This window comes from Ruditapes philippinarum, unplaced genomic scaffold (assembly GCF_026571515.1).
Source record: "Ruditapes philippinarum isolate M1 unplaced genomic scaffold, ASM2657151v2 ctg2415_1_1_1_1, whole genome shotgun sequence".
NCBI lineage: Eukaryota > Metazoa > Mollusca > Bivalvia > Venerida > Veneridae > Ruditapes > Ruditapes philippinarum.
In genome coordinates, this window is record NW_026860512.1 from 41,055 (window position 1) to 66,101 (window position 25,047).

The following is a 25,047-nucleotide window of genomic DNA, read 5'->3' on the forward strand; positions in this document are numbered from 1 at the left end:
AGTTGGCGCCAAACAAGTAAGAAACTTTTTATAAATTTTGTGAAAAAATCTAAACGTATGACTGACAGTTCGATTGACATTTTTGAAAAAAAATCCATTGATAGTGTGTAGTAACAATTTTTAAGGAATCGGGCGATTTGTCGGGTTCCCAGCAGCTTCATTAAGATTGCCCACTCATAGTGTAATACCACTTTGACGTGACGTCATTTGCACTAAAAACTTAGCGTTAAAGTTTGCTAATGTTAGCGTTATACTATAGGCGAAATAGAGAAATGACTCTTGTTAACAATTTTACCGTTCGTTTAATATATGTGATCAACAGAATATTTCATTCGTGTAGATTAATTACTTAATTTGTTGAACGAGTTGAATACAACAATATTACGCTCGTCAGAGGCTCACATAATATGATTTTATTAAATTCGTTCAATAAATTTAGTATTAAACCTACACTCATTCAATATCCTCTATGTTATTTATTATATGTTTACCATAGTAAAATTGGTAAAAACTCGCTACTTTGTATAGTTTGTATAGATGTATAACCAGTAATGAATAAAGAAAGATTGTAAAACAAAATAATGAAGACAGTGCATATTTAGTATTAGTTATAAATATTTTTAACAGATTATATGAGGCATATATAAACGGTTGTTTTGAAATATAGCCTGAGTCGTCATATATACGGAGGAATATTTATCACTAATTCATAATACATCAAACCTCCTTTTTATAGAAAAAAAGAAGATTTCATCGTCAATTAATAGCAGCCATGTATATAAAACTATATAAACGTCACGATTATCCAATGAAAAGAGACGTTACAAAGGTGCAGTAATAAATGGTACATGCCATTTGTTTCCCCGGTTGCTGCACCTGCTGTCGACACAAGAAAAACAGCAACTGTAATCCATATGTAATCCATTGAGCTACGACAAAAAGATAACCCACATTATATCATTAATTCTTCGTACCCACATGTTAGAAAATTTTATATACTAGATATACTATGCTCATCTTTGAGTAAAATATTTCAATCGAAGAAATTTATTAAAACCTATAAAATTCTTACTGAATTTATAACTAAAAATGAATAACAAAATACTTTGGAAGTCACGTTGTCTAATACAGGACAAGTAAAGTTGAACTTTTCATAAAAAAAACTGCCAGTTTTTTAATGACACTATATAATCATATTGTGACGACCTATGTGTGTAGAGTTTTGAACATGACTTATTAACTTTGTTTGAAGTCGAAACATGTTTATTTCATATTTATAAAGAGACTGTGTAGCAATCATAAAATTTTCTGATATCAAATTTGAGCCATATAGTATATCTTTAAGTGTGATAGACTATTAACTCAAACGAGAGCAATATATAATTTGATATTTAAAAAATATTTGAATATATTTGATAGTTTATGATATTATAACTTCCTAAATGGGATTGTAACGACTAAATACATGTACTCTATATCTATTCATACATCTGATGTTAAGTGACAGAAAATAACTTCTGAAATCAAATTACGTCTAAATTACTTTAAATTCGTCCTCTGGTTTCTGCAAATGTTAATGCACCGCTAAAGGGCATTAGCCATTTTTCATTAAATGTATGCTGCTTTCATTTAATCAAATTTAACTGAAATTACAAGTTCATTATCTTTTAACAAACTGGGAATAACTTTCAGTAAGATTAAATAATGAAGCGTAATAAATGCAATGTCTTAATAATTAAATATACAAATCTTATTTTATTTCAAACTAAATCTGATTAAATATACTACGTACCTTCACTTTTAAAGTTTAAAAATGATTTTTTATCAAGCAAAGGTTGAAGTTTTATCAGCTTTGAGATAATTTTAGTGTCTAATCATGTACTGTACGTTGTTGAAATAAAACGGCCTTTCATCTTCATAACTCGCAAATTTATATGCATTTGCAAAAGGTAAATAATGTCCTCTTATATGCAATATAAAACCCTGAATCATGTAATATTGAGATTATTAGATTACTAATATTGTATTAGTATTGTACAAAACCTACATTTGACAGTATTTGCATATAATACTCTTTTGTATGGCGTAATGATTTGACTAGTTTAATTGGTGTCGTATGCTGATAAGAGTTTTTTCAAGATATTTTGAATCTTTATCTTGTGTAGTCCTTTTGATTTTTGTACGATACATAAGCGGTATTGGTTAAATGAGGTTATGGTGCTCACAACGAGGATTAAAGCAAAAAAGGGTATATCATCGTTTTTATGAAAACTTTCAGATCATAATTTTCGCTGAAGACTTGTGGGCATCTGTTTTAGGTTAGAATGCACAAAACGTCAAAAGAATCGACGTTTTCAATGTTCAATAAGGCCCAAAGAGAAGTTGTCTCCAGTTTTCCTGCTAACCCGAGTGACTGCGTCGTACGGTATTTCCATCAAATTGTCCATCAACAGGCAATATCTTTACATGTGCATACTCAGAAAACACATCGCTATCTAACTGCATTTCGATATTTTACATTAATGTCTGTAATCTTCAAAAATTATAAAAAAAACTCACTTTGTTTATCGTGTCTTACGTCAAAGATGGGTGCTCACAACGAGGAACGGAAGTTGCTCACAACATTTTTAACCGATTGACATTTTTCACTCGTTGTGAGTTAAACGGGTGTGATCAATTACCAAATTTATGAAAAAAATAAAAGTGTCAATGTGTGACAGCTCTAAAAAATATTGATTTTTAAAGCACACTTTACGTCTGTCTATTGTCATGATTATAATGTATTTATGCCTTTATGTTGATATTTTTCTATCCTTCAAATTGAGCCTAAATCAAAAAAATATAGCTTTTAAAATAATGGCCATTGCGAAACAACTGTGCCTTGCCATGATAGTTAGACAAGTATATCGAGCCTTACAGTGATACCTTTCATATTTCTAAACTCATTTTACTTAATTGACAACTTTAACAAAAAGAAATCATAGGGAAAACTGTACTAAAACAAAGAAACTGATATATTTTGTCCCAGATAAAAATAGGTAAACTCCAAAACTTTCTGAATTATGTTCGGACACTGACATGATGTATTCAAATGTTCATGTTGATTTTTTTATTATTTTATTTATGTTTGGGTTTACCTCTCACAAGCTTTCAAGCTTTACTGGTGGAGGAAGATCTCAGGTAGCTAAATAGTTTGCTCACGTGAAAGAATCAAAAGTCCCTGTCGGTAATCGAACCCACACATAGGTGAACCCACATCGGTGAGGAGCAAGAGGTTTGAATTTAACGATCTTTACTATCTGGGCCCGGGCATCCCCCTCGATGATCAAATAGTTAAGAATCGAACAACAACTAAATACATGATAAGGCAATTAAACATGAAACTGTTTTAGTTTTTCTTAATTGTATTTGTTTAACAGCTTAATTCATTCAAAATTGTGATATGAGCTCATATCTTAAACATAACATAATAGCTGTTTGGATCAACTCCGATCGTACCATCCACTGTAAGAACCTGTGGCGACGCACTGCACCTCTGTTGAATCATCTGAAAGAATGAATGTTTGTTATACAAATATGTCGATACCAGCATGACCTTATGGTCAGTTTTCCATTGTCAAGTTCAGCTGAACTTACAATATTTTACAAAAGATTGATTGTTATAATGATGATTGACCAACAGTTAATAAAGGATTTGCGATAAATTTAAAAAGACTGCCCCTGCCTTGTTTATATATTGACAGTCACAGGTAAGTTTCGGTGGATATTTATAGAAGTTTCCTCAGGTCATGTAAATTGTCGGTCATGAAAAGTATATTATAACATTAAATTGAATTTTTGAAACGTTAACATATTTTGACTTTCATTCTTTAATCTGTTTACTCACTATATACCCTAGGATAGTCATAATGTAATATTTATTAAATTTAAACCATTCTCTATATTTTGGATTTGAAAAAGATGAGCAATGAAATTGTCGAATAAAGTTTGACGGTTTGAACCGGTTGATGCTCCCCGAATAGGTTTTGGACTTAGGAAAGTTTACCTCTTGTAGTTGTGTCCAAAGTTCAAAGTGCAATTATTCCAAAATAAGGCATGGCAGAATTACTGTACTTTGCACTGCTCTTTTACTCAATGAGATCTATCTACCGACTTAGTTTCTTGTTGATACCTCTTGAATTTTTACAGTAATTTCCCGGACAAAGTTCACAGTGTTAAATTTGAAAAGGGGCAAAAACTCCAAAAATGAGGTTTGCAATGCACTTTTATTTCATGAAATCTATGTACCTACAGAGTTTTGTGTTAATATCTCTTGTAGTTTTGTTCTGGATAAAGTTCAAAATGAAGAAAGGAACAAAGGGCAATAACTCAAAAAATTAGACAAGGCATAGTTACGGTTCTTTTGCACTGATCATATACCTTACGGGATCTATCTACTTACAACGTTTCTGGTTCATCTCTCTTACAGTGTCAGAGTTATGTCCTGGACAAAGTTAAAAGTGTAAGGGAATAACCCCAAAATTTAGGAAAGCAGAGTTACGGTTCTTTTGCACTGTACTTCTATTTAATGGCATTTATCTACATACAAAGTTTATTGTTGATGTCTCTTATAGTTGAGAGCTATGTCTCGGACAAAGTTCAAAGTGAAAAAATGGAAAAAGGACAATAACTCCAAAATTAGGCAAGGCAGAGTTATGTTGGTTTTTTTTGCACTGCACATGTACCAAATGAGTTATATCTACCCACTAAGTGTCTTATTCATATCTATTATACTTACCGAGCTATGTCCTGGACAAAGTTAATTATGTAAATATAAACAAAGGGCAATAACTCCAAAATTAGGCAAGGCAGTATTACGGTTTTTGTGCATTACACATTTACACAATGAGATCTATCTGCCAACAAAGTTTAATATTAATATCTCTTGTAGTTTTAGAGTTATGTCCTGAACAAAATTTTCTAAAAGTGGAAATAATTCAAAAACGGGCAGAGTAATGGTTCTTTGGCACTGCACTTCGCCTAAATGCCCTCTACCATGGTGTGCATTTAAAACAAATTATGTCCAAGAGTTTTCAAGTTATGCTCCGGACAAGCACAACGGACGGACAAACGGACAAAGCGGCGACTTTATGCTCTCCCTTCGGGATCATAAAAGTAGGTATAAATTTATGAAAGTGTATTGTATTTAATGTCATAAATACCGTAAAGGATATGGAAATGTAGATTTAAACGTTTATAGCACATAAAAGTATACTTACCTGGAACCCAGAACCGTCATTACTACACGATGTAAGGACTCCCGCTGTGTCTGGCACAACTTGTCCATTGATCACGGCAGCAATCGGTGTGTAAGAGGCAATAGTGTTATTTTTACAATGCGACAATACCTTCAATTATACTCTAGTAATTAAAGCATATGATTATCAAATCATTAACTGTTTACATAAAAGTAATTTTCAACAATTTTTACAGTAAAGTACAAGATGTTCTTGTGTTACTTGGGCAAATGGTAGCCCGAGTTTATACAGCATAATGATTCTCAAAAAACGTCACAAGAATACCCCTACTAAACACTGCTCTTCAACAACAGTTTGGGGTATTTCGTATCGGCATTGGATCCCAGATGATCAGGAAAATGTTCTAGAATCCTCTGATTTTAGGACAATGTTCTGTTAAATCGGATATTTTTGGAAACTGTGTTTACTTGCTTCAGCTTCGTTTGGACTGAGAGCTCTAGAACGGAATTGGCGAGGACTCTCCTTTAAACAGAGCACCAAAAATTGAAAAGCCACTGTTAAGTACATGTGAAGAAATTGAATTCCATTACACTTTTATTGAACTGATCATATTTCAAACATTGTTAATTGTAATTTGCAAGTTCAGCAGGGTAAGGATTCAGTTTGTTTTTTGTTTGTTTGGCTTTACGTCGCATCAACATATTTTAGGTCATACGGCGCCGAAACAGAAAATTATATCGGATGTTACAAACTCAAAGCAACACCAGGGGACAAATCACCTCAATTTCTGGAGCTAAGAGGTGCATAGATTCCAGTTATTCGGACCCATTTAGTCGCTGCTTCTTGTGATTACGCATAGTTAAACGATGGCGGCAAATTTGATGCCACACCTCTCAGCAACAAATGTAAATAAAGGATATAAAATACCTGTATTCCTTTGTACCAAGTAATTGAGCGACCAAGGTAACAGCATTCTATAAGTAAGGCTTCGTTGGTGGCTTTGTTGGTGGTTCCTGGACAAATATCTGTAATGTTGCTTTCAACCGGTCTTAACTTAGCGACAGTTTCTATGGTACATGCATGATCGCAAACACCTAAAGTACCTAGAATAGTTTCACAGTAAAAGAAAACTTTATATGAATTCTAGAAATTTAGTATGACGTATTGTAAGAACTAAAACAGACAATATAAACATTTGACATGAAATTAGGTATTGATGCCTCAATAAAAAAACGGGCATTTACACGGAAAATAATATACATGTAATGCATCATATACAATATATCAACTCTCATTACAATTTTATAATTTTTTCTTAAGTTACTTAGACATATTCTATTTATAATTCTCGAATACAATAGATCTATATGTTACAACCTGCGGTGAAATTTTGACTGTTCAAAAACCCCGTTTGCTTGCACTGAAATCCACCTATTGTGTTAACACAAACTTGGTCGTTGTTGCATGGAGAGCCATTGCATTCGTTGATATCTAGTTTAAAGATCAAATCAACGATTAACCTGCAGAATTAGTTTAATGAATTTGTACCGTTGGACATTTGGAATGGGCGATTAGAAAGTTAAGTTGATATGTTTATAACTATATTTCAAAAGGAAATAACAAAAAACACTTGTACTAAAGGTAGATATATTAATTTATCCTTCGTGTGCACTGCACTCCTCTTGCATGAGATCTATCCAACTTATTTAGTTTTAATATGACATTTTAAATACTTTAAGAATTACGATCGGACAAAAAAGTGGGAACGAAGGGCGGAAAGAGAGTGTAACCATATCTCATGGGGGAGTTAAAGAGACAGTCACTATCTATAGTTGTTTAGGTCCTGAATATGCAATGTTTGAAATTTGGGCGGGCAACATCCAAAGAGGGGATGTGGAACTAAAACAGAAATTTAAAAACAAATAGATGTCGAAATGAACTTATTACGAAAATAAATATAGTATAACTTCTACAAAGAAATAAGAATGAAATGAAATTTTGGTGTTCATTTTAATCTGCAATCTTTAATGCATTATTCATTGGATATTTTATCATTTCTGAACATTTACAAGCACATTATGCCTCGGAAATTCATATTTATTTAATTCTATAGAAATGTCAAGCATTTCTTAAATAATGTTTTAATACATGTAATTGATTTAGAGCATGTTAGATGAAGAAAATATTGCTAAATGTGCGGTTATGTGTCGTAAAGGTTTCAAAGTGTACACAAAATAGTATTTTGAATTCCATACAAAATACTAATTCACAATAATTATACCAACTGCCATAAATGGTAAACTAGTATTTTTCTGAAACTGTAACAAGATACCAAAAACAGAAGGTTTTTTTTTTTTTTTTTTTTTTTTTTTTTTTTTTTTTTTTTTTGAGAAATAAACATGATATAATTTCTGAAGCATAGTGGGTCTTTAATGTGGAGAGTGATTTGCTCAAAGCAAATCGTACACTGTTAAACAAAAGTTTGATTGTTGGTTATTGACTGTTTTTTAATGGTTGCAATCCGAAATGCTTCATTTGTGTTTTGAAGAAATGTCTTTCAAAATACTACGTACAGTGAACTGTATCACCATTTGTTAAAGTGCCCTCACAACAAATCTGGGACAAAGTACTTTTTTTAACAAACAAGGATACGATATTCTGTTGTTTACGGACAACCTTTAGTGTAATGAAAAATAACTGTATGGCATATAATATTATATGGTGGCTGATTTTGGTCATTTCGTGTCTTCGCCCTTCAAAAGGCGAAGGCATTGAATGGAAGACACGATAATATGTTCACTTATCGTGTCTTCGCCTTCGACTTTTGAAGGCGTCGACAAGAAGACACGATATATTTTAGGCGAAATAACGATAAATTAATAGGCGGAGACACGAGATCTTTTTCTATAAAAGTATCGTGCTGTGGTTTGAAATCTTTGTGTCTTCGCCCTATATTTGTCGTGTCGTCGTCTCTGTACCTCAAAGGGCGATAAGAGAGCATATCATGTCTACATGTCTTAGTGTCTTTGCCTACAACCTTTAAGGGGCGAAGACACGAAATGGCAGAAACCAGCCACCATACATATACGATAAAAGCTAGGAATATTACGAAAAAATTAAAAAACTATTTTATACTTGCTTTTCTGCAATATCTTATAAACAATATTAATCAAACATTTATAAACTCAATACCTTGGTCACAGTTAATTCCTGTCCATCCTTTTTGACATAAACAGTTGTACGTATTTGTTCCATTTTTACACGTGGCGCCATTTAAGCACGGAGAATTTGAGCAATAATCCATCGCTTGACTTACTGGTTGTATTCCTTTGTATAATATAATTCATTTTAACAAATATATTTAAACGGATGTTGCGTCATTTGTAATATTTGTCAAGACAAAATGTCGAAAGCTAAGAAAATCCGACGTATGTCAAATTTGACACTTAAAACGAAAACATATGAAAAATTTATCCAAAATTGATTTGCTCAAAATGAAAATAAACAGAGGATATTGAATCAACGAAAGTTCAGTACTGAATTTATCGAACGAGTTGAATAAATCTATAATATGCGAGCCTCTGAGGGTAAAGACATACTAAATGTTAGCGTGACGTATACACTATAGGCGCGTCAATAACATAAAAAAGGATTACTTTCATATGTTGGTGGTCGGATAAAAAGAACATTATATTCGTGTAGATTCAATCTTCCGACGTCCCTTCGCGGCGTGTACGTCGCTCGGAAGGCATAGATCACACCAGATGGGTGACCTAGTTAGGTCACTTAGCTGGTGTGACCTAACCAACGGCGAAGAGTGTGGCCCTAAAGAGAGCTGCTTCTCCCGGAAGAGGTGCCTTTCCTCTATATTGTCTACTGCGTTCAGGAAGCGAGAAACTTGGTCCTAGAGAAGATCTACGACGAAAGACGGCATGAGAAGATCTCCTTTGCGGCTCTACGATCGGCAACGTTGCAGGCGAACTAAGTCCACCGTTGCAGGCTCTACGACCGACCAGCGACGTTACAGATGCCGATAGTCTGGGACATATGGGAAAGCCGGCGCCGAGTATAAACAAAACTAAACACACACAAGTAGATTCTATACTAAATTTACTGAACTCGTTGAATACACTAATATTATACTCGCCAGAGGCTTACATAATATAATTATATACAACTCGTTCAATAAATTTAGTATTGAATATACGCTCATTTAATATCCTCTACTCATGGTATATAAAAGTTTCTATGTCACTAGCAAATGAATTAGAAATATGCCTTCACAAAAAGACCTAAGGCCAAACACTTGTTTAACAATTATACAGACGATTTCCGAGTTTTGTAGTAAGATTCTTCCTTCATCCGTAAGCGAACATGATAAAAAAAGCTTTATGCCATATTTGATAAAGCAAGATATATTAAATATTTATATTAAATTGTGCTTTCTGCAATTCCTTATATAGGAAACATTTGTTTAACAGTACCCTTTTCACAGTTTGTTCCTGTCCACCCAGTTTGACATGAACAGTTGTATGTATTAGCTTTATTTGTACACGTGGCGCCATTTAAGCACGGGGAACTTGAGCAATAATTAATCGCCTGAGTTACTGGTTGTACTCCTAAATAAAAGATGAAAAGGTGACATGGTATTAATCAATTAATTCTGCATCCTTTCATTTAAAAATGTGATAATAATAATAAAAATGAGTGCCTTTTCTCTTCAATGGGCAATTGCTTGTATACAGCTTTGCTCATTTATAAAAACACTTAAATGCTTAACACAGCACAAAGTAATATCCTATATATATGTTTGTATTAATTATATAAATCTAATGTCCTTGATTGTGTTAGTTTAAAGTGACTGAACATACATGTATATCATTATAGATCCCTCGGAGGCATTAATCACAGAAAAATTACATGAAAATTGCGGACGTTGCACCGTTTTGACACGGGTAAGTAGGCATGCACGGGTCGTCTGTGTTATTTATATAGATATATCTCTATATCTAGAAAACAAGCAATTATCATAGTATTGCAAGCAATCCATAAGTCCCCTACCGGTTAGAACCCCAGCAACATTCTGAAGGGTCATTCACTTATGTTTCTTAAACTTGTTGAAAAGGTTCTTTAAAAGTGATCACAGGACACAGTTTTTTATGTACAGACAGACGGACTGAAGGACACTCTAAAGTTATTTCTTTAAGCATTCCTGTTATCAAAATATAACATTTTTAAAAGCAAAATTCTTAAAAAGGAGATAACTCTTGAAATAAAGATGCAAGACGTCATACATGAATTGATGTTAGTGTAACAAAGAACAATTATTAATGAAGGTGTTTGATAATGAATGGGTTTTTTTTATTTGAAGTTAAATAAAGTGAAAAGAATGAATGAGAAAATTCAAAGTTTAAAGAGGAGATAATTCTGGAAATATGGATGCTAGATTTATAAACCTTGTCATATTATTATGATGTGGGAGTTTGAAGAAAATCCTATAATGATTGAAAAAGTTAGAGTTAAATTAACCAATTTCTCGAAAAAAAGTGTAAGTTCAAAAGGGGCATAATCTGGAAATAGTCTTGCTAGAGTATTGAACTTTTTCACAAATGTTGAGTGATAATAAGAAACATAGATATGAAGTTTGAAGTAGATACATTCAGAAAAAAAAAGTTTATTAAAAAAAAAACAATATTTTTCATGAAATTCGAAGTTCAAGGGATGAAATTCTGATAAATTTTATGCTAGAGTTGAAAACCTTGTCACATATATGATGTGGCTTGATGACCAGAAACTTATATTTAAAGTTTGAAGAAAATATCTTAAGAAATAAGAACTTTTTAGTGAAAAAACGTTAAAACTAGAATCAGAAATCTTGAAAATTCAGTCTATTTGTTGCCATAGCAACCAGTATTTTCAATATAGGAAGAAAAGAAAAGAATGTGCATAATCTCCAGACTGTCATCTACTGATATTTCAAGTTTCATAAAAATATTTTCAGTACTTTATGCGTTATCACTAGATCCAGGTTATGAGTAAAATTTGCCATATTTTCAGTCTATTTGTTGCCATAGCAACCAGGATTTTCAACAAAGGAAGAAAAGAAAAAAACTTGCAAAATCTCAATACTGCCATCTATCCATATGTCAAGTTTCATAAAAATGTTTTCAGTACTTTTTGCGTTATCACTGGATCCAGGTTATGTGTAAAATTTGCCATATTTTCAGTCTATTTGTTGCCATAGCAACCAGAATTTTCAACACAGGAAGAAAAAAAAGAACGTGCATAATCTCCATACTGCCATCTATCTATATATCAAGTTTCATAAAAATATTTTCAGTACTTTTTGCGTTATCGCGGGATCCAGTTTTGTGGACGGACGGACTGACTGACGGACGGACAGACAGACAGACAGACGTACGGAGGGTAAACCTAAAGTCCCCTCCAGTAAACCGGTAGGGGACTATAAAATAATCCATCGGAAGCATGAAAAATAGCAATAAAGCATGAAAATAACAGACTCGGTTGAAATGAGTCTGTACACAAGGGATAATGAAATAGTGCAAAATCCCTCACGCCCTCTAACATCGGCTTGAGCGGTACTAAATGTTCAACACTCAATGATCCTGAAGTACCAGAAAAATATAACAACCCTGATGTAAAGTACGGGGCAACTTTTTACAGCTGCCACACGGCACTTGACACCTGCTATTGTAAGGTCAGTAATCAACTCGACGACAGCTTTTGACTTTCAAATTACTTTGAAAATAAGAAGTATATCATTTGTATTTTAAAAAGCAACAAGAGTATTTAATCTAATTTAATATTACAGAGTGGAAGGTCCACACTGGGCACATTTTTTCATAAGTTCGAATGTTGATAAACAATAGGAATGTATCATTTGGATATTCTTAAATTAACATTCTTGAAGAAAATGTGTCGCACAATTGCCAACAACACCCAATACATAGTTTTTTGTGGTTATGTCTGAAACTAAATATTATCATCGTAATTATTAATGTATTAAAGACCTCCTATTATATACTAACTCACTTTCAACGTTTAATCTTAAACATTTGTAATAAGAAGGCTTTAAAGTTTAAAGAATATTTACAGGTTTTATGGTCAAGAAAAACGGTTGAAAGATCATAAAAGACGCTTATATGGCAAAAACGCTAGTAAACGGCCATATAAACGACATAAATGAAGCTAATGAAGCTCAACAAGGTAACAAACTTATAAAGATATTTTCTCAGCTCACACAAACATGATAGGTATTTAATTGGTCAGAAACTGCCACGGAATGTACACTGATCAAAGAAAATCCTGAGATTTAAGACATAACACAGAAAAAAGTTGTTATAATTTCGAGACAAGTTTTATATTACTCATTTACCTATATGTTCACATTTCTGACCGTAGGACCCCGGTTGACATTTGCACGTATAGGTTCCATGTCCGGTATTTATGCATTGACCTCCATTTTGACAAGCCGGATAGAGCGCAAGATCTCTGCAGCACGAGCAACGATCTATATCTAAAAATAGACAGAGCAATGACAAATAAAAGTATTCTGCTTAGATTTTAAATTGCGAAAAAGTAAACTTTTTTGCATTCTTTGTTGTCTTTGATATATTACCTGTGCGACCATTCTTTGTTACAATTTACTTAATGGTCGTTACTTAATTTGTAAAAATGAAAACCATTTGTCATTTACTGTACGCTGATACAATGAAATGTGTACATGTTTTTGTGGGTATAAGCTCCTTTTACTTTCTATCACTGTATGATTTATTGTAAGCTTACACAATTAAACTTGTATCATTTTTTTGCAATGACAGGATGTATATGTGTCTCTACACAGTGTCAGAGCATTTTCAGTCATGGACAGCATCAAAAATACATTTCTGCCTACAAAAGCAGTATTTCCACTTTGGACGCCTATAACATTCTCAAGAAAAGACAAATTGGGTTGATATTTTGCATACGTGACCTTAAGTGACGATTGTATCAATGGAATTTATTAAACTGTAATCAGACTGTGGCGAAATGATAACAAATACATTACAAGAAAAGCATTAATGCAAAGCATCAAAGGACGTCCAAGCAAGAAAAGCAGCAAGTGAAGATGGACTAGTAGACATATCATGACAAGATATTCTTATAAACTTTTCAATGGTTAATTGGTTTTTACCAGAATTGTATATCACTTATGAATGAGCGGACAATTCGAAAAAAAGCAATATTACTTATTGCTTTTTCGAATTGTATGCTTATGTAAAATAATAATCAATTTTGAGAGTTGATCTGTCTTAATTAATTATTGTAACCAAACTAAGTGACAAACAGTTTTTTTGGATAAGAAAATTATTTGTCTGTAACGATATTAAACATCTACTCCAAAACCGGGAGAGACCGTACAATTAACGTGTGATACTATTTGCCGATCTCGAGTAAATCCCGGTCAAATTAGACCGGGAGAGACCGGGAATTACCGATAGGAGACCGACAAAAAGGACATTGCTCTATAAATAGATTTTCGGACTTTCATAATGTTAAGGTCATCACTCTATTTACAGCTTTTACAATAACAAACCATAATAATCCACTGTGTACTACAAAATGATTTATAAAAAAAAAAACGAAGAGCGCAATTAATTGACGGAAAAGATAATTATTTCGTTTGAATATGTTTGCATTGCGAAATTCTCCAGTTGCTATTCATTGTTCGCGACATTTCATTTTTGATAATCAAATGCCCTCATACCAATCGGAATGATCGGCTATTATGACCGACGAAAAGGTCCGAGAAGTCCGCCCTTTCACAAAATCTGATTTCATTCCAAAAGAGGCGTCGCGCTTCGGCACGGACGCCAATAATACCTTTTTTAACATAAATTTACACATTGCGACTATTTACATTAATGTGGCATTTAACGTTAGTATTGCGATATTTACCGGAAAAACATTTTGCGACACTGAGCGGCAAGTGCGACATTAAGCGTCGTTGAGACATTTACCACAAACATAGACTCATAGACTTATTTTTATCTATTTCATATTTTCAACATTCACATTGCCTATATTTTTTTTGTCTCGTTTTTTAGCTCACCAGCTCACCAGAGCCGAAAGCTCAATGTGAGCATTAGTATCAAAGGGGGATGCTCCGGCGTCCGTCGTCATGCGTCAACAATTGTCTTTTTCTCTGAAACTACCTAGCAGATTTACTTCAAATTTGGTCTGTAGCATCCTTGTGACAGTCACACTTGAATTTGCTCATGTCATTCTAATTGGCCCCTTTTAGGGGTCAGCAGAGCTAAAAATAAAAAAACCTTTAAACATCTTCTTCTACAGAACTAATGGATGATCACAAAACTTTGTCTGTAGCATTCTTGGGTAGTCTTTTATCAAGTTTGCTCATATTATTTTTGATTGGCCATTTTTAGTGGTCTCTAGGGCTAAAAATAGAAAAAACTTTAAATATCTTCTTCTACAGAACTAATGGATGGATGATCACCAAACTTTGTCTGTAGCATTCTTGGGTAGTCTTTTATCAAGTTTGGTCATATGAATTTGATTGGCCCCTTTAAGGGGCCACTAAAGCTAAAAATAGAAAAACCTTAAACGTCTATTTCTACAGAACTTATTGATATATGATCACCAAACTTTGTCTGTAGCATTCTTGGGTAGTCTTTTATCAAGTTTGCTAATATTATTTTGATTGGCCCTTTTTAGGGGTCTCTAGGGCTAAAAATAGAATAAACTTTAAACATCTTCACCTACAGAACTAATTGATGGATGATCACCAAACCTTGCTCTTATTATTTTGATTAGCCCCTTTTAGGGGCCGCTAAAATTAAAAATAGAAATACGTTAAACATTTTCTCCTACAGAACTAATTAATGGGTGATCACCAAACTTTGTCTGTAGCATTGTTTGGTAATCTTTTATCAAGTTTGCTTATACACGTATTTATTTGATTGGCCCCTTTTAGGTGCCGCTAAAGCTAAAAACAGAAAAGCCTTTAAACACCTTCTAGTTCAGAACCAATTGATGGATGCTCACCAAACTTTGCCTGTAGCATTCTTGGGTACTCTTTTTTCAAGTTTTCTAATATTAATTTGATTGGTCTCCTTTAGGGGCCACTAAAGCTTAACATAGAAAAGCCTTCGAACATCATTTCCTACTGAAATAATTGATCACCAAACTTTGTAGTTTTCTTAGGTAGTCTTTTATCAAGTTCGCTCATACTAATTTAATTAGCCACGTCTAAGCTAAAGCTTAAATGCCGAAGATCATGGCATTTCTTCAAATTATTGTTTAAACATATGCTCAAATTTAATATAGAATATATTGACATTCCAACACTGAAAAGCAGTTGTTTCTGGTGAGCGACTCAGGGCCATCATGACCCTGTTGTTTTAATATTTGACACAAACCATATCATCCGTTTGTACAGTGCCGAAAAAAGATCATTCTAAAACTAACAAGGAATTACGTTGAATTTATATCCCCCGCCTCGCCGAGTACTGGTTATTACTAACACAACAACTGAAGACATAAGGTTTTATTATTATATATTTATCATAGCGTACACAGTAATATTCTTTGCTCATGATAAACATTCAGGGCAATAACAGAGCTATTACTCCTTGTTAGATAGTAATATCTGGACATGCCAATGAGATGTAAATTTCCTTTTTGTATCGATGGTTCCCATAAAGTTTTGTTGAAATCAATACAGCAGTTGCAAAGAAATAGCAATATTGTTGTATATGCATACAACATAACTAATCAAGGGTCATAACTCTGTAATGAAGAGTAACTGGTCTGAACAATGCAACAAATTATGCACATCTCCTTTTGGTATTAATGATTCCCATAAAGTTTGATTGAATTCCAGCCAGTATAGTTGCAGAGAAGTAGCGCGGAAACGATTAATGCTCTATATCGATACGGCATAACTAATCAAGGGCCATAACTATGAGTTGAAGGGTATGACCGAAACAAGGCGACGACATGCGCATCTCCTCTTGGTATTGAAAGTTCCAATAAAGTTTTGTTGAATTAAAGCCAGTAGTTGTAGAGAAGAAGCGCGGAAACGATTTTTGCTCTATATGCATAATGCATAACAAATCAAGGGCCATAACTCTGAGTTAAAAGAGTCTGACTGTAACAAGCCGAGGATAAGCGCATCTCTTCTTGGTATTGAAGGTTCCCATAAAGTTTTGTTGAATTCCAGCCAGTAGTTGCAAAGAAGTAGCGCGGAAACGATTTTTGCTCAATATACATGATGCATAACTAATCAAGGGTCATAACTCTGAATTAAAAGATTTTAATGTTTCAAGCCGACGATATGCGCATGGTTTTAAAGGTTCACATGAAGTTTCGTTGAGAAGTTGTTGTAGAGAACTAGCGCAGAAACGAAATTCGGACGGACGGACGGACAACATCAAAACAATATCCCCCTCCCGATTCCATCGGCGGGGGATAATAATATACTTTCACTCTTTATTGGCCTATGATGTTTACAATTTGCAATCATGTATTCTTAATAAATATTAATTGGTCCATTTTTAGTCGTAAATTAAAATGTTGTGCGTATAAAAGCACTTTTTTAAATTGTATGCTCAAATGCACCTCAATGGCGATACATAATTATATATTTTCAGAAAGTTATTACCTTGACACGATATGGAGTCCCAATACGGTTTACATATGGAATTCTCTGGAACGTAAAAACAAAACGAGAATTACTTTATATATATATATTTAATGCATTGTTCGTTTTAAACATTTGGTGTTTTCTGATTACTTACAAAATGAGTGTTATACTTGTATTTAAAGTTGGCAGCGAAAAGCTATATGAGCAAATCGATCCAGATCGATTACGGACATAGCATCATTCAAGGAGAAAAAGACATGCAAAACTATTAAAATGGACCAAGTTTGAAGTTTCTGATATGTTTCTTAATTATGTTGGAGAAGCAGGGATCGAAGTCCCGACCTATTAAACCGATGTCTGCTAGCGGCAATTGATTCTACCTATGCGACTTCTGCAGACAAAGATATCCTTTGCCGCGAAATCGTAGTTTGCAATGTTAACTATTCAGTCAGTACATATTTTGTTATTTTTCCTTAAAATGATAAATGGTTTTGTTCAGATTGAAAGGTTGATATGTCCATACAAGATAATAAGCCTGTAAAGAATTAATGACCACAGTATCTACTTTTGGGTTTTCGTTATATGTTTTTATCATCCTTCAAAGGAGGCAACACATCATATTGTCTGGAGTTTTTGTAACATGCAAAAGATGCTAAAACATGTAATACAACATTTCAAAACAAATTTAAAAATATGAAAAGCCAAATGATTAAAATAAGAATCAACTCACCGTCGAATATCACGTACTGGCTAGCATGACATTCCTTGTAACACTTACATAACATACATTCCTCTTTTTTTAATTTAGACGGAATGAAAATGTCAACCAAAAATCTCTCTGACAAATCTACAACAAAAATAATACAGAAATATAAATGTGATACACTAATGCAGACATAAATATATTCAAATCATTCTTTTGTCACTTAAAGCAGCCTTCAGCTTTTGTTTTTTGCTGTTGTTCCGAACTAAGTATTCCATTAATTTTATCTTAGAAAAGTTCATCATATCACTGTTAAGACCGATAAGCCATCTTCAAACCAAGCGTCTAGGGAGCTATGTAATGCGCGTCAGTGATGTTCGTTTCTAAAAATAGAAAATCTGGAAACGAATCTTCCGCTTCAGTAATTCAAAACGTCAGTTATGTTCGTTTCTAAACATCGGAAATCTTGAAACGAATCGCCAGCTTCAGTTATTCAAATATAGGGAGCAGGTCGGTAGATTAGATGTTAAGTATTCTATCTTCTGCATTTTTTCTTTTCCACCTTAATTCTTTTGTGAAGCATTTTATCTGAAAATAACATATTAAACCTTTAGAAAACCAGAAGACCGCTTTAAGTAAAGCCCCATTTACACAGTCAAGGCAATGGCCATAGTATCGCTACGGTGTCTTTAATCGGTGAACCGAATTGTTCCGTGGTGTTTTTCTGAAAAATCAAATAGCGTTTACACATCCCCAACAGAGCCCAAGTGTATTGCTGGTTTAGTACCCGATAAAGCACCAGATATATACAGTAAGTGCCGATGTTAACCAGGCAAAGTCCCGGTTGATCCCGATGGAGACCCGACTAGACACAGTTTCATCACGGTCCATTTCGACTATCGCCGATTTCCCGACGGTTAAGCTACAGGGGGTTGCCGATACTGTCCCGATGAGGCCCTGTAGTGCGCCGATGCTTCCCGGTTCAAGTTTATGAGAATAAAACTGCGTGACCACCAACCGTCATTTGGTAAAAAGATAGCAGAAGGAAAAGGGAACAATGTTGGAAAAACTGTTCTTACAACGTCTACAGAGATTGTGGTACCTTTGGAAACGACTCTGTGAAGGACAGTAAGAAATGCTCGCCTCAGAAGAAATAGCAAAGAATGGCCCTTCTTCGTATTCACTTATCACAATTATCCATAGTATCACTTCAAGTGTTTATATACCTGTTCTTAAAATTATCTGACATCGGCATGAGGTCGAGACGCCACCGCCTATCACCGTTGTTTAACTGGGACTTGCCGGCAATATCTAGGACATTACCGGGTTCAACCGGAGCGTTGTCGCCAATAACCGCAATTTACTCTGGCTCTAGTGTAGCGCTGCCTGTTTTTATCGTGGCGATATCGTGTAATCACCCGGGCTCTGTCGTGATATGACATTGATTATCATGCATCACGGTTTGTCACGGTATAGATGCGGTATAGCTACAGTGGTCCCCGAAAATCCCGATGCCAAGCCGATAGAACACGGTTCTTGGCTTCGTTCCCGGTGGGTGCCGATGAGCCCCGGTTGTATTAAACATTTTAATACAATCGTGGCGATCTACCGGTTTGTCCCGGTTCAACAAGGACTGTCCCGGTACTTTACGGAATCTTACGGCCCTACGCCGGTTTACCACGGTTGATCCCGATGGTGTGAACCGTGGCAAACCGGGAGGCCAAACCGGAACTTGTAAATGGGGCTTACGAATTTGTGCAATCAAATCATAATAAATTTCTAAACACACATCTACCTGAGAAATGTACTAAACGGAAAATTATTTCTTAAGTTTTTGTATGCACGCCGCTAGGACGAACACATATGGGCCTTAACGTCTGCGCAGTAGCTGGTCTAGTGTCTGCTTCATCACTTGCGACGTCTTGTTATACTGCAGCTTCTGCAATCCCGTTCTACGCTTAATTTTTGAAGGAGATTACAACATAAACCAAGACGTGTTCCCTCCCTCCAAACGATTTTTATAAGGCAATTCGTTCAAGTTATAGTTACGACAGGTCAACTTATAGTTCATGGTACTTAGGATTACATGATCATGACCTGCCACGTAACTTGTTGGCGACGAGCAAAACTTGTATGGGACGGATGTTTCTTCCGCCTAAAACGGCTCTATTATTAGCCACGAAAGGTCAATAATTTTTTCTGGCGTTTCATATTTTGACAACAGGGAACGTGTTTTTATTTTAGCCTATGCAACAAAAGAGAAAAAAACATAAAAAATACCCGGCAATCGGGTTTTACTTTGGGGCCCCTGCTATTCTTTTGTTTACTCGTCAATGGGTTTTTTATTATGTCAAGGTCACCCCTACTGTATAGTAAATGTATTTTTTTTATGCATAACCAAAAATTTGTTTAATAATGTCCCAACTTTTCCGAATCGATAGTATTTATGAATTTTATCAAAAAAGTCATGGCTTTGTTTCATTTACATATTTTCTTTCATTAAGGATTGTAAAGGTCAGTTTCACATGACAACATATAATAATTGAAAACTGTATTTGTTTAATAAAAACTGCTTTTGCAGTAATAAAAGTATACATGTATACACAAAAAAGTTTTCTATGACTTCTTGTAAAAAGTCACGATTTTAATACCGTTGCCAATTTTTGCATAAGAAAGAGAAAGAATCTCACGAGAACGTTCCTGTAACATTCCATCTACATCTAGTGCAAGGATGTTATATGTAATGTAAGCGAGGACGATGACAAACTGCATTTCCAAGTTCTGAAAGGAAAAAACCGTGAAATAAAAAGATCTTTTAGAGTTATTACACAACACAACTCCAATATATTTTGCTTACCTTATTTGCTAATTAAAAACGTGATATGTTTAATAACATGTTGCAGATTTTAAAAACAAATCGTATGAACCTTCGCCCTAAATTTGCTGAATAATAATGTCATACAAATAATCAAACCCAAATAAGGTCGACACTCGTGTAAATATTTAAACCAGTGCCACCATGAGCAATAGTAAGTTGTAAGAGGTTTTGTTTCTTTCTTCAGAATAGTGTTTATATGTACATTTATATTCACTTAAATCTTTGAACCTCTAAAAACCTCATATTAATTATAAAGTATTTACTAAAATTACATACCAATCCCGAATTTATCGTTGACAATGTAGGTGAAGAATGCACAAAGATAATGAACTTAACAATCTAAATATAGAAAGTTTAAGATTTGATATAAGTTAAGGTAATTATCTTTGTGATGCCACAATATAAATTAGATTTAAGTTTTTGTAAAATTCAGTGGCGGACCTTCATGTAAGCCAGACAGGCTATGGCCCGCATTTAAACTCTTTAACGTCAGATAAATAAACAGTATTCATTTTTATTTCTACAAATGATTTTTGTAAATGTACAAAAACATGTATAGTTTATCTATAGTACATGAATACTCACTACACGTGTTTTGATTTTAATCACAAATTAGAGAGTATTTAATAGAAAACAAGTGTCAGGTTTCTATTGTTGTTGAGTACATTTTTCAAAAATTGTTTGCATTTTGGGTGAAATTTTTTTTCAGAAAAAAATCCTGGAAAGAACATTAGGGGCAGAAGTGCAGGGCTAAGAAGCACCACAGTATTCCTGTTTTAGACACCTACGTGTGTGATGCAAAAGCAAGAAGAGAAACTGCATGCAAAAGGTTGAAAAGACAAATGTGAATATTATTTACCTGTGTCTGAATTTTCTGCCCTGGTAGATTCTTCAAGTGCTATTGTAACTTCACCATAAAAATGTAGCAATGTCTCCTTCGTACCGACTATTAATATTTTTTAAGTAATATTAGTATTTACAAGTTATAATTGGAAAACAAACTTTCAGCATTCTTTACGTAGTGGAAATCGTATTTGTATCAATGCAAAGAATTAAACAACTGTAATTAACTGCTGTTTCTGATTCAAATGTTAAGCAAAAGAACTTTGGTAGCATTAATGCTTCAATGACGAGACAGTGTGGATAGTGCTATCGAAACTTTTACACCAGAAGGATGAAAAAAATTCAAAAATACAACTGGTAAAATTTAAAAATTTTTTTAGAAAACATTTTTAAATGTTTTTGCTTCCACAATTTTACAATAATTTTTTGTGTGGAAATTTTGGTGCAAAAACAAAAATTTTTTTAATTTTGAGGATCTTTTTACTTTTTACTTCCACAATTATTTTTTTTTAGCATTCATATAAAAAAGGAAAAATGTAAAAAGAAAGTTTTAAATATTTTTTTGTTGCTATTTTTAAAAATTACTTGAAATTTTTATGAATAATGTTTTAAAAAAATTATTATTGGGTCACCCAAATTTTAAAAAAGGGGGATCTTTAAAAAATTATATTACTTTTATATTAAAAAGAGGATACCGTGAGAAGGGGCTAACCCAAATTTCCCCAAAGGCTCAAACCCGAGGACCTCAAACAAAACAAAATTTCCCTACAAAATGCCAAATTTCAATCAAAATCTGCTTGGAAAAGGGCGGGAGAAAGAAGGAAGTATGCGGATTTAGTGTTGTGAAAGAATGTGAATTTTGGGTTAACGTTTTATGTGAAGGGAAAGTCGGCAAGAAGGACATAGAAGAAATTAACTATTATTGTCCAGAACGACAGAATTAATGACAGAATGGCTTAAATGTGTTGTTAAACAGATGAAATGACAGGGACGCCATATTTAACTGTTCTCAGACAATGCATCAGCACAACGAGATGTGAAACTATAGTACATTAAGTTAGCTTTCTTGCCACCAAATACAACTTTCTAACACAGCCAATGGACCAAGGTATCATTCCGACATTAAAGCTCATATATAGAAGCCGTCAGCTACAATATATTCTGTGCCAAATGAAAAGGACTGAAATAATCTCAGATAGATAAGTCAATGGTAGGATACTACGTCATCGCGCACCTCGAAGGTAAAATACAATTTTATTATAAGAAAACGTTCTTATATGTTTCGGGAAAAGTCCGAGTTGGAGCATTCAGAGAAAAACACTTATCCCGTTTTCAGGCCTAAACCAGGCAATAAAACTATAAACTTCTTTCACAATTATCTCAAGTACTATAGCCATTCTTTGGTGTGCTACATGATTTTTAATGCTCTTACGTTTTCTTATAATAAAATTGTATTTTACCTTCGAGTCGACGAAAAAATGGTCCAAGTGGGAGCATTCAACAGGTGCGCGATGACGTAGTATCCTACCATTGTAAGTGTCCTGGATGCTATTTATTTGGTAAATGGTGCGTGGAAAAACATTGGTGTCTCCACTATTAAAAGTGCTTTCAACGACTGTGAAATATATTAAAGTAGCATTATGCTCATATTTTCATAGTCAGGTTAAGCTGAATTGACCTTATATTTCAGAAGATTGAATGTCAAAATGGTTTTTGACAAACAGTTGATATTGGAAAATGATTAGGAAAATATCATAAATCTGTGTAAAATATAAAAAGACTGTCTATCTCGTTTTGTTAACTAAGCGTAATAGGTAAATTCTAATGGATATTTACAGAAATTTCGGTTGGATCTGTGAGTTATTTATTGTTTATGTGCATTTTATTATAAAATTAAAAGGAATTATGACAAAATAAAAACTTATTTTGAGTTCACCCGTTCACTCACTATATACCGTTAGATGGGCATAATGTCACTTTAATTTAAATAATGTTATTGCTTAGCACACGTCCTTCTAATTTAAAGACATTTTGATGGCAACCATTGAAATAATTATTGTAAAGATATGAATTATTATCAATTATTTGTACGTCTCTACATGACATTTTGTTAGAAAAGTCAAGCCCATGGTATATAAGTTGTCGGCTGTAATAATGATATAACTTTGAATAAACCAGTTACATGTATATACGATACAATTATCAGTTTGATAAAATATTTATGATTAATTTCCTATAAAATTCCAAATTTAAATTGATTCAGGCTTTCATATAGATGAAAACCCATTGAATGCATCGACAGAAGTTCTTTTTTAAAATTTTTTTATTGTTAAACCCGTACATTTACACATTAAGTAAATATGAGCTGCTTTAGTTACATGTGTGCCGTTTAAGTTAATATTTTAATACCGTTTAAATTACTTATGTAACGTTTATTTTATATTTGAACCTTTTGATTACATAGGTAACTTTGTACCTTTTAATTACGTTTGTATCGTTTGAGTTAAAATTGTGTCGTTTCTGCTACATATGTACCATTTTAGTGGCATATGTACCGTTTTAGTTACAATTTTGTCGTTTTAGCTGCATTTGTACCGTTTAAGTTTACAATATGTACCGGTATTTTAGATACATTTGTGTGTTTTAATTACATATGGGCTGTTATATAACGTAAATTCGTTTTTAGTTAATATACACTTTCAGCGTATCTACTCCATGATTAGTCACACATATGCTCATTTAGTACATTTACTTTTATTTTTCTTTTTTCAAGTTTTGAAAAATATGAACCGGCTTAGCTACATGGGTGTACCGTTTAAGTAGCTTATATTACCGTTTTAGATTATATAGTTACATATTCGGGGTTTTAATAACATATGTACCGTTTTAGTTACAACCTTTTTACATAATAATTGATATGACCTTATAATTTCATACATGGAATAACAACATATATCCTTTGCATGAAAATAATTATTGTTTAATATTCTTTCCGAAAACTCATCTTTTATCAAAAAAATGAATTTGCATGTTATCAGAACTTCAGTAAGACCAATCTTCAATGTATTATTTGTTTAAGATCCTGTAACTCAATTTTTTTATGTTTTTATACCATTAATATAATACTCAAATGAAGATTTATCAATATTGTAAGTTCTAAAAAGCATTATTTGTTAGGATATTTAATATTACCGAATTTACATTGTGTGTGTGATTAAGTGGAGTGTGTGGTGATAAGAGTTTGCAGGTGTTTCGGTGAGTAGAGAGTGCTAATCGCGATGTGGGTGGAGATAAGTGAGGTAAGTTGGCGGAGTGGAGAGGTGTTCGTAGAGTGGGAGTTAGGCTGGTGATAGATGCGTGAGTGAGAAGTGTGGCGAGGTGGAGTGTAGTTTAAGGCAGTATTTTGGGATTTTGAAATTGATTAAGAAAGAGTGAGGAGTGGGATGGTGAGCAGTAGTGGATTAGAGTGGTGTGTGCGCTTAGAGTGGTGGTGTGGCGAGTGTGGGTGTGTGCGCGTTGTGTGTAGTGAGAGAGAAGGAATGTTGGAGTGTGGCCAGGATGCAGGAGCAGGACGTGCAGTGAGCGCTGGTGACGCGGCTCGGGTGTGGCTGGCGGATTGCGGAGTGGTGCGGAGGTGTGATGCGAGGTTCGGTGGTGTGGTCGAAAAGAGAGAGGTGGTAAGTGGGTAGCGTTGGTGTGCGTGTGACAGGAGCCTTTGGGC

General features: G+C 33.9%; 2 protein-coding genes and 1 long non-coding RNA gene across 4 annotated transcripts in view; all 3 read right to left on the reverse strand.

Moving 5' to 3' along the window:
• The window catches only part of LOC132760415 (neurogenic locus protein delta-like), a 30,304-nt gene extending 29,375 nt beyond the window's left edge, over positions 1-929 (reverse strand). For both annotated transcript variants that reach the window (XM_060752393.1, XM_060752392.1), the window contains exon 1: positions 853-929. In XM_060752393.1, coding sequence (XP_060608376.1) covers positions 853-925 — 73 coding nt within the window. In that variant the 5' untranslated portion in view covers positions 926-929. The remainder of the gene's footprint in view (positions 1-852) is intronic.
• Positions 930-3,386: 2,457 nt separating this feature from the next.
• On the reverse strand, positions 3,387-12,794 carry LOC132760416 (fibropellin-1-like). The gene is made up of 7 exons (XM_060752394.1): positions 12,634-12,794; positions 9,722-9,856; positions 8,430-8,564; positions 6,615-6,728; positions 6,165-6,340; positions 5,259-5,387; positions 3,387-3,547 (listed from the first exon to the last, which is right to left on the reverse strand). Exons 3-7 carry the CDS (start codon positions 8,539-8,541, stop codon positions 3,449-3,451), a joined length of 630 nt encoding a protein of 209 aa, XP_060608377.1. The 5' UTR covers positions 8,542-8,564; positions 9,722-9,856; positions 12,634-12,794; the 3' UTR covers positions 3,387-3,448.
• Positions 12,795-16,917: 4,123 nt separating this feature from the next.
• On the reverse strand, positions 16,918-20,839 carry LOC132760418 (uncharacterized). Its single transcript, XR_009629849.1, has 4 exons — positions 20,760-20,839; positions 20,296-20,386; positions 17,633-17,749; positions 16,918-16,965 (listed from the first exon to the last, which is right to left on the reverse strand). It is a non-coding gene; the product is annotated as an uncharacterized LOC132760418 (long non-coding RNA).
• Positions 20,840-25,047: the final 4,208 nt, after the last annotated feature.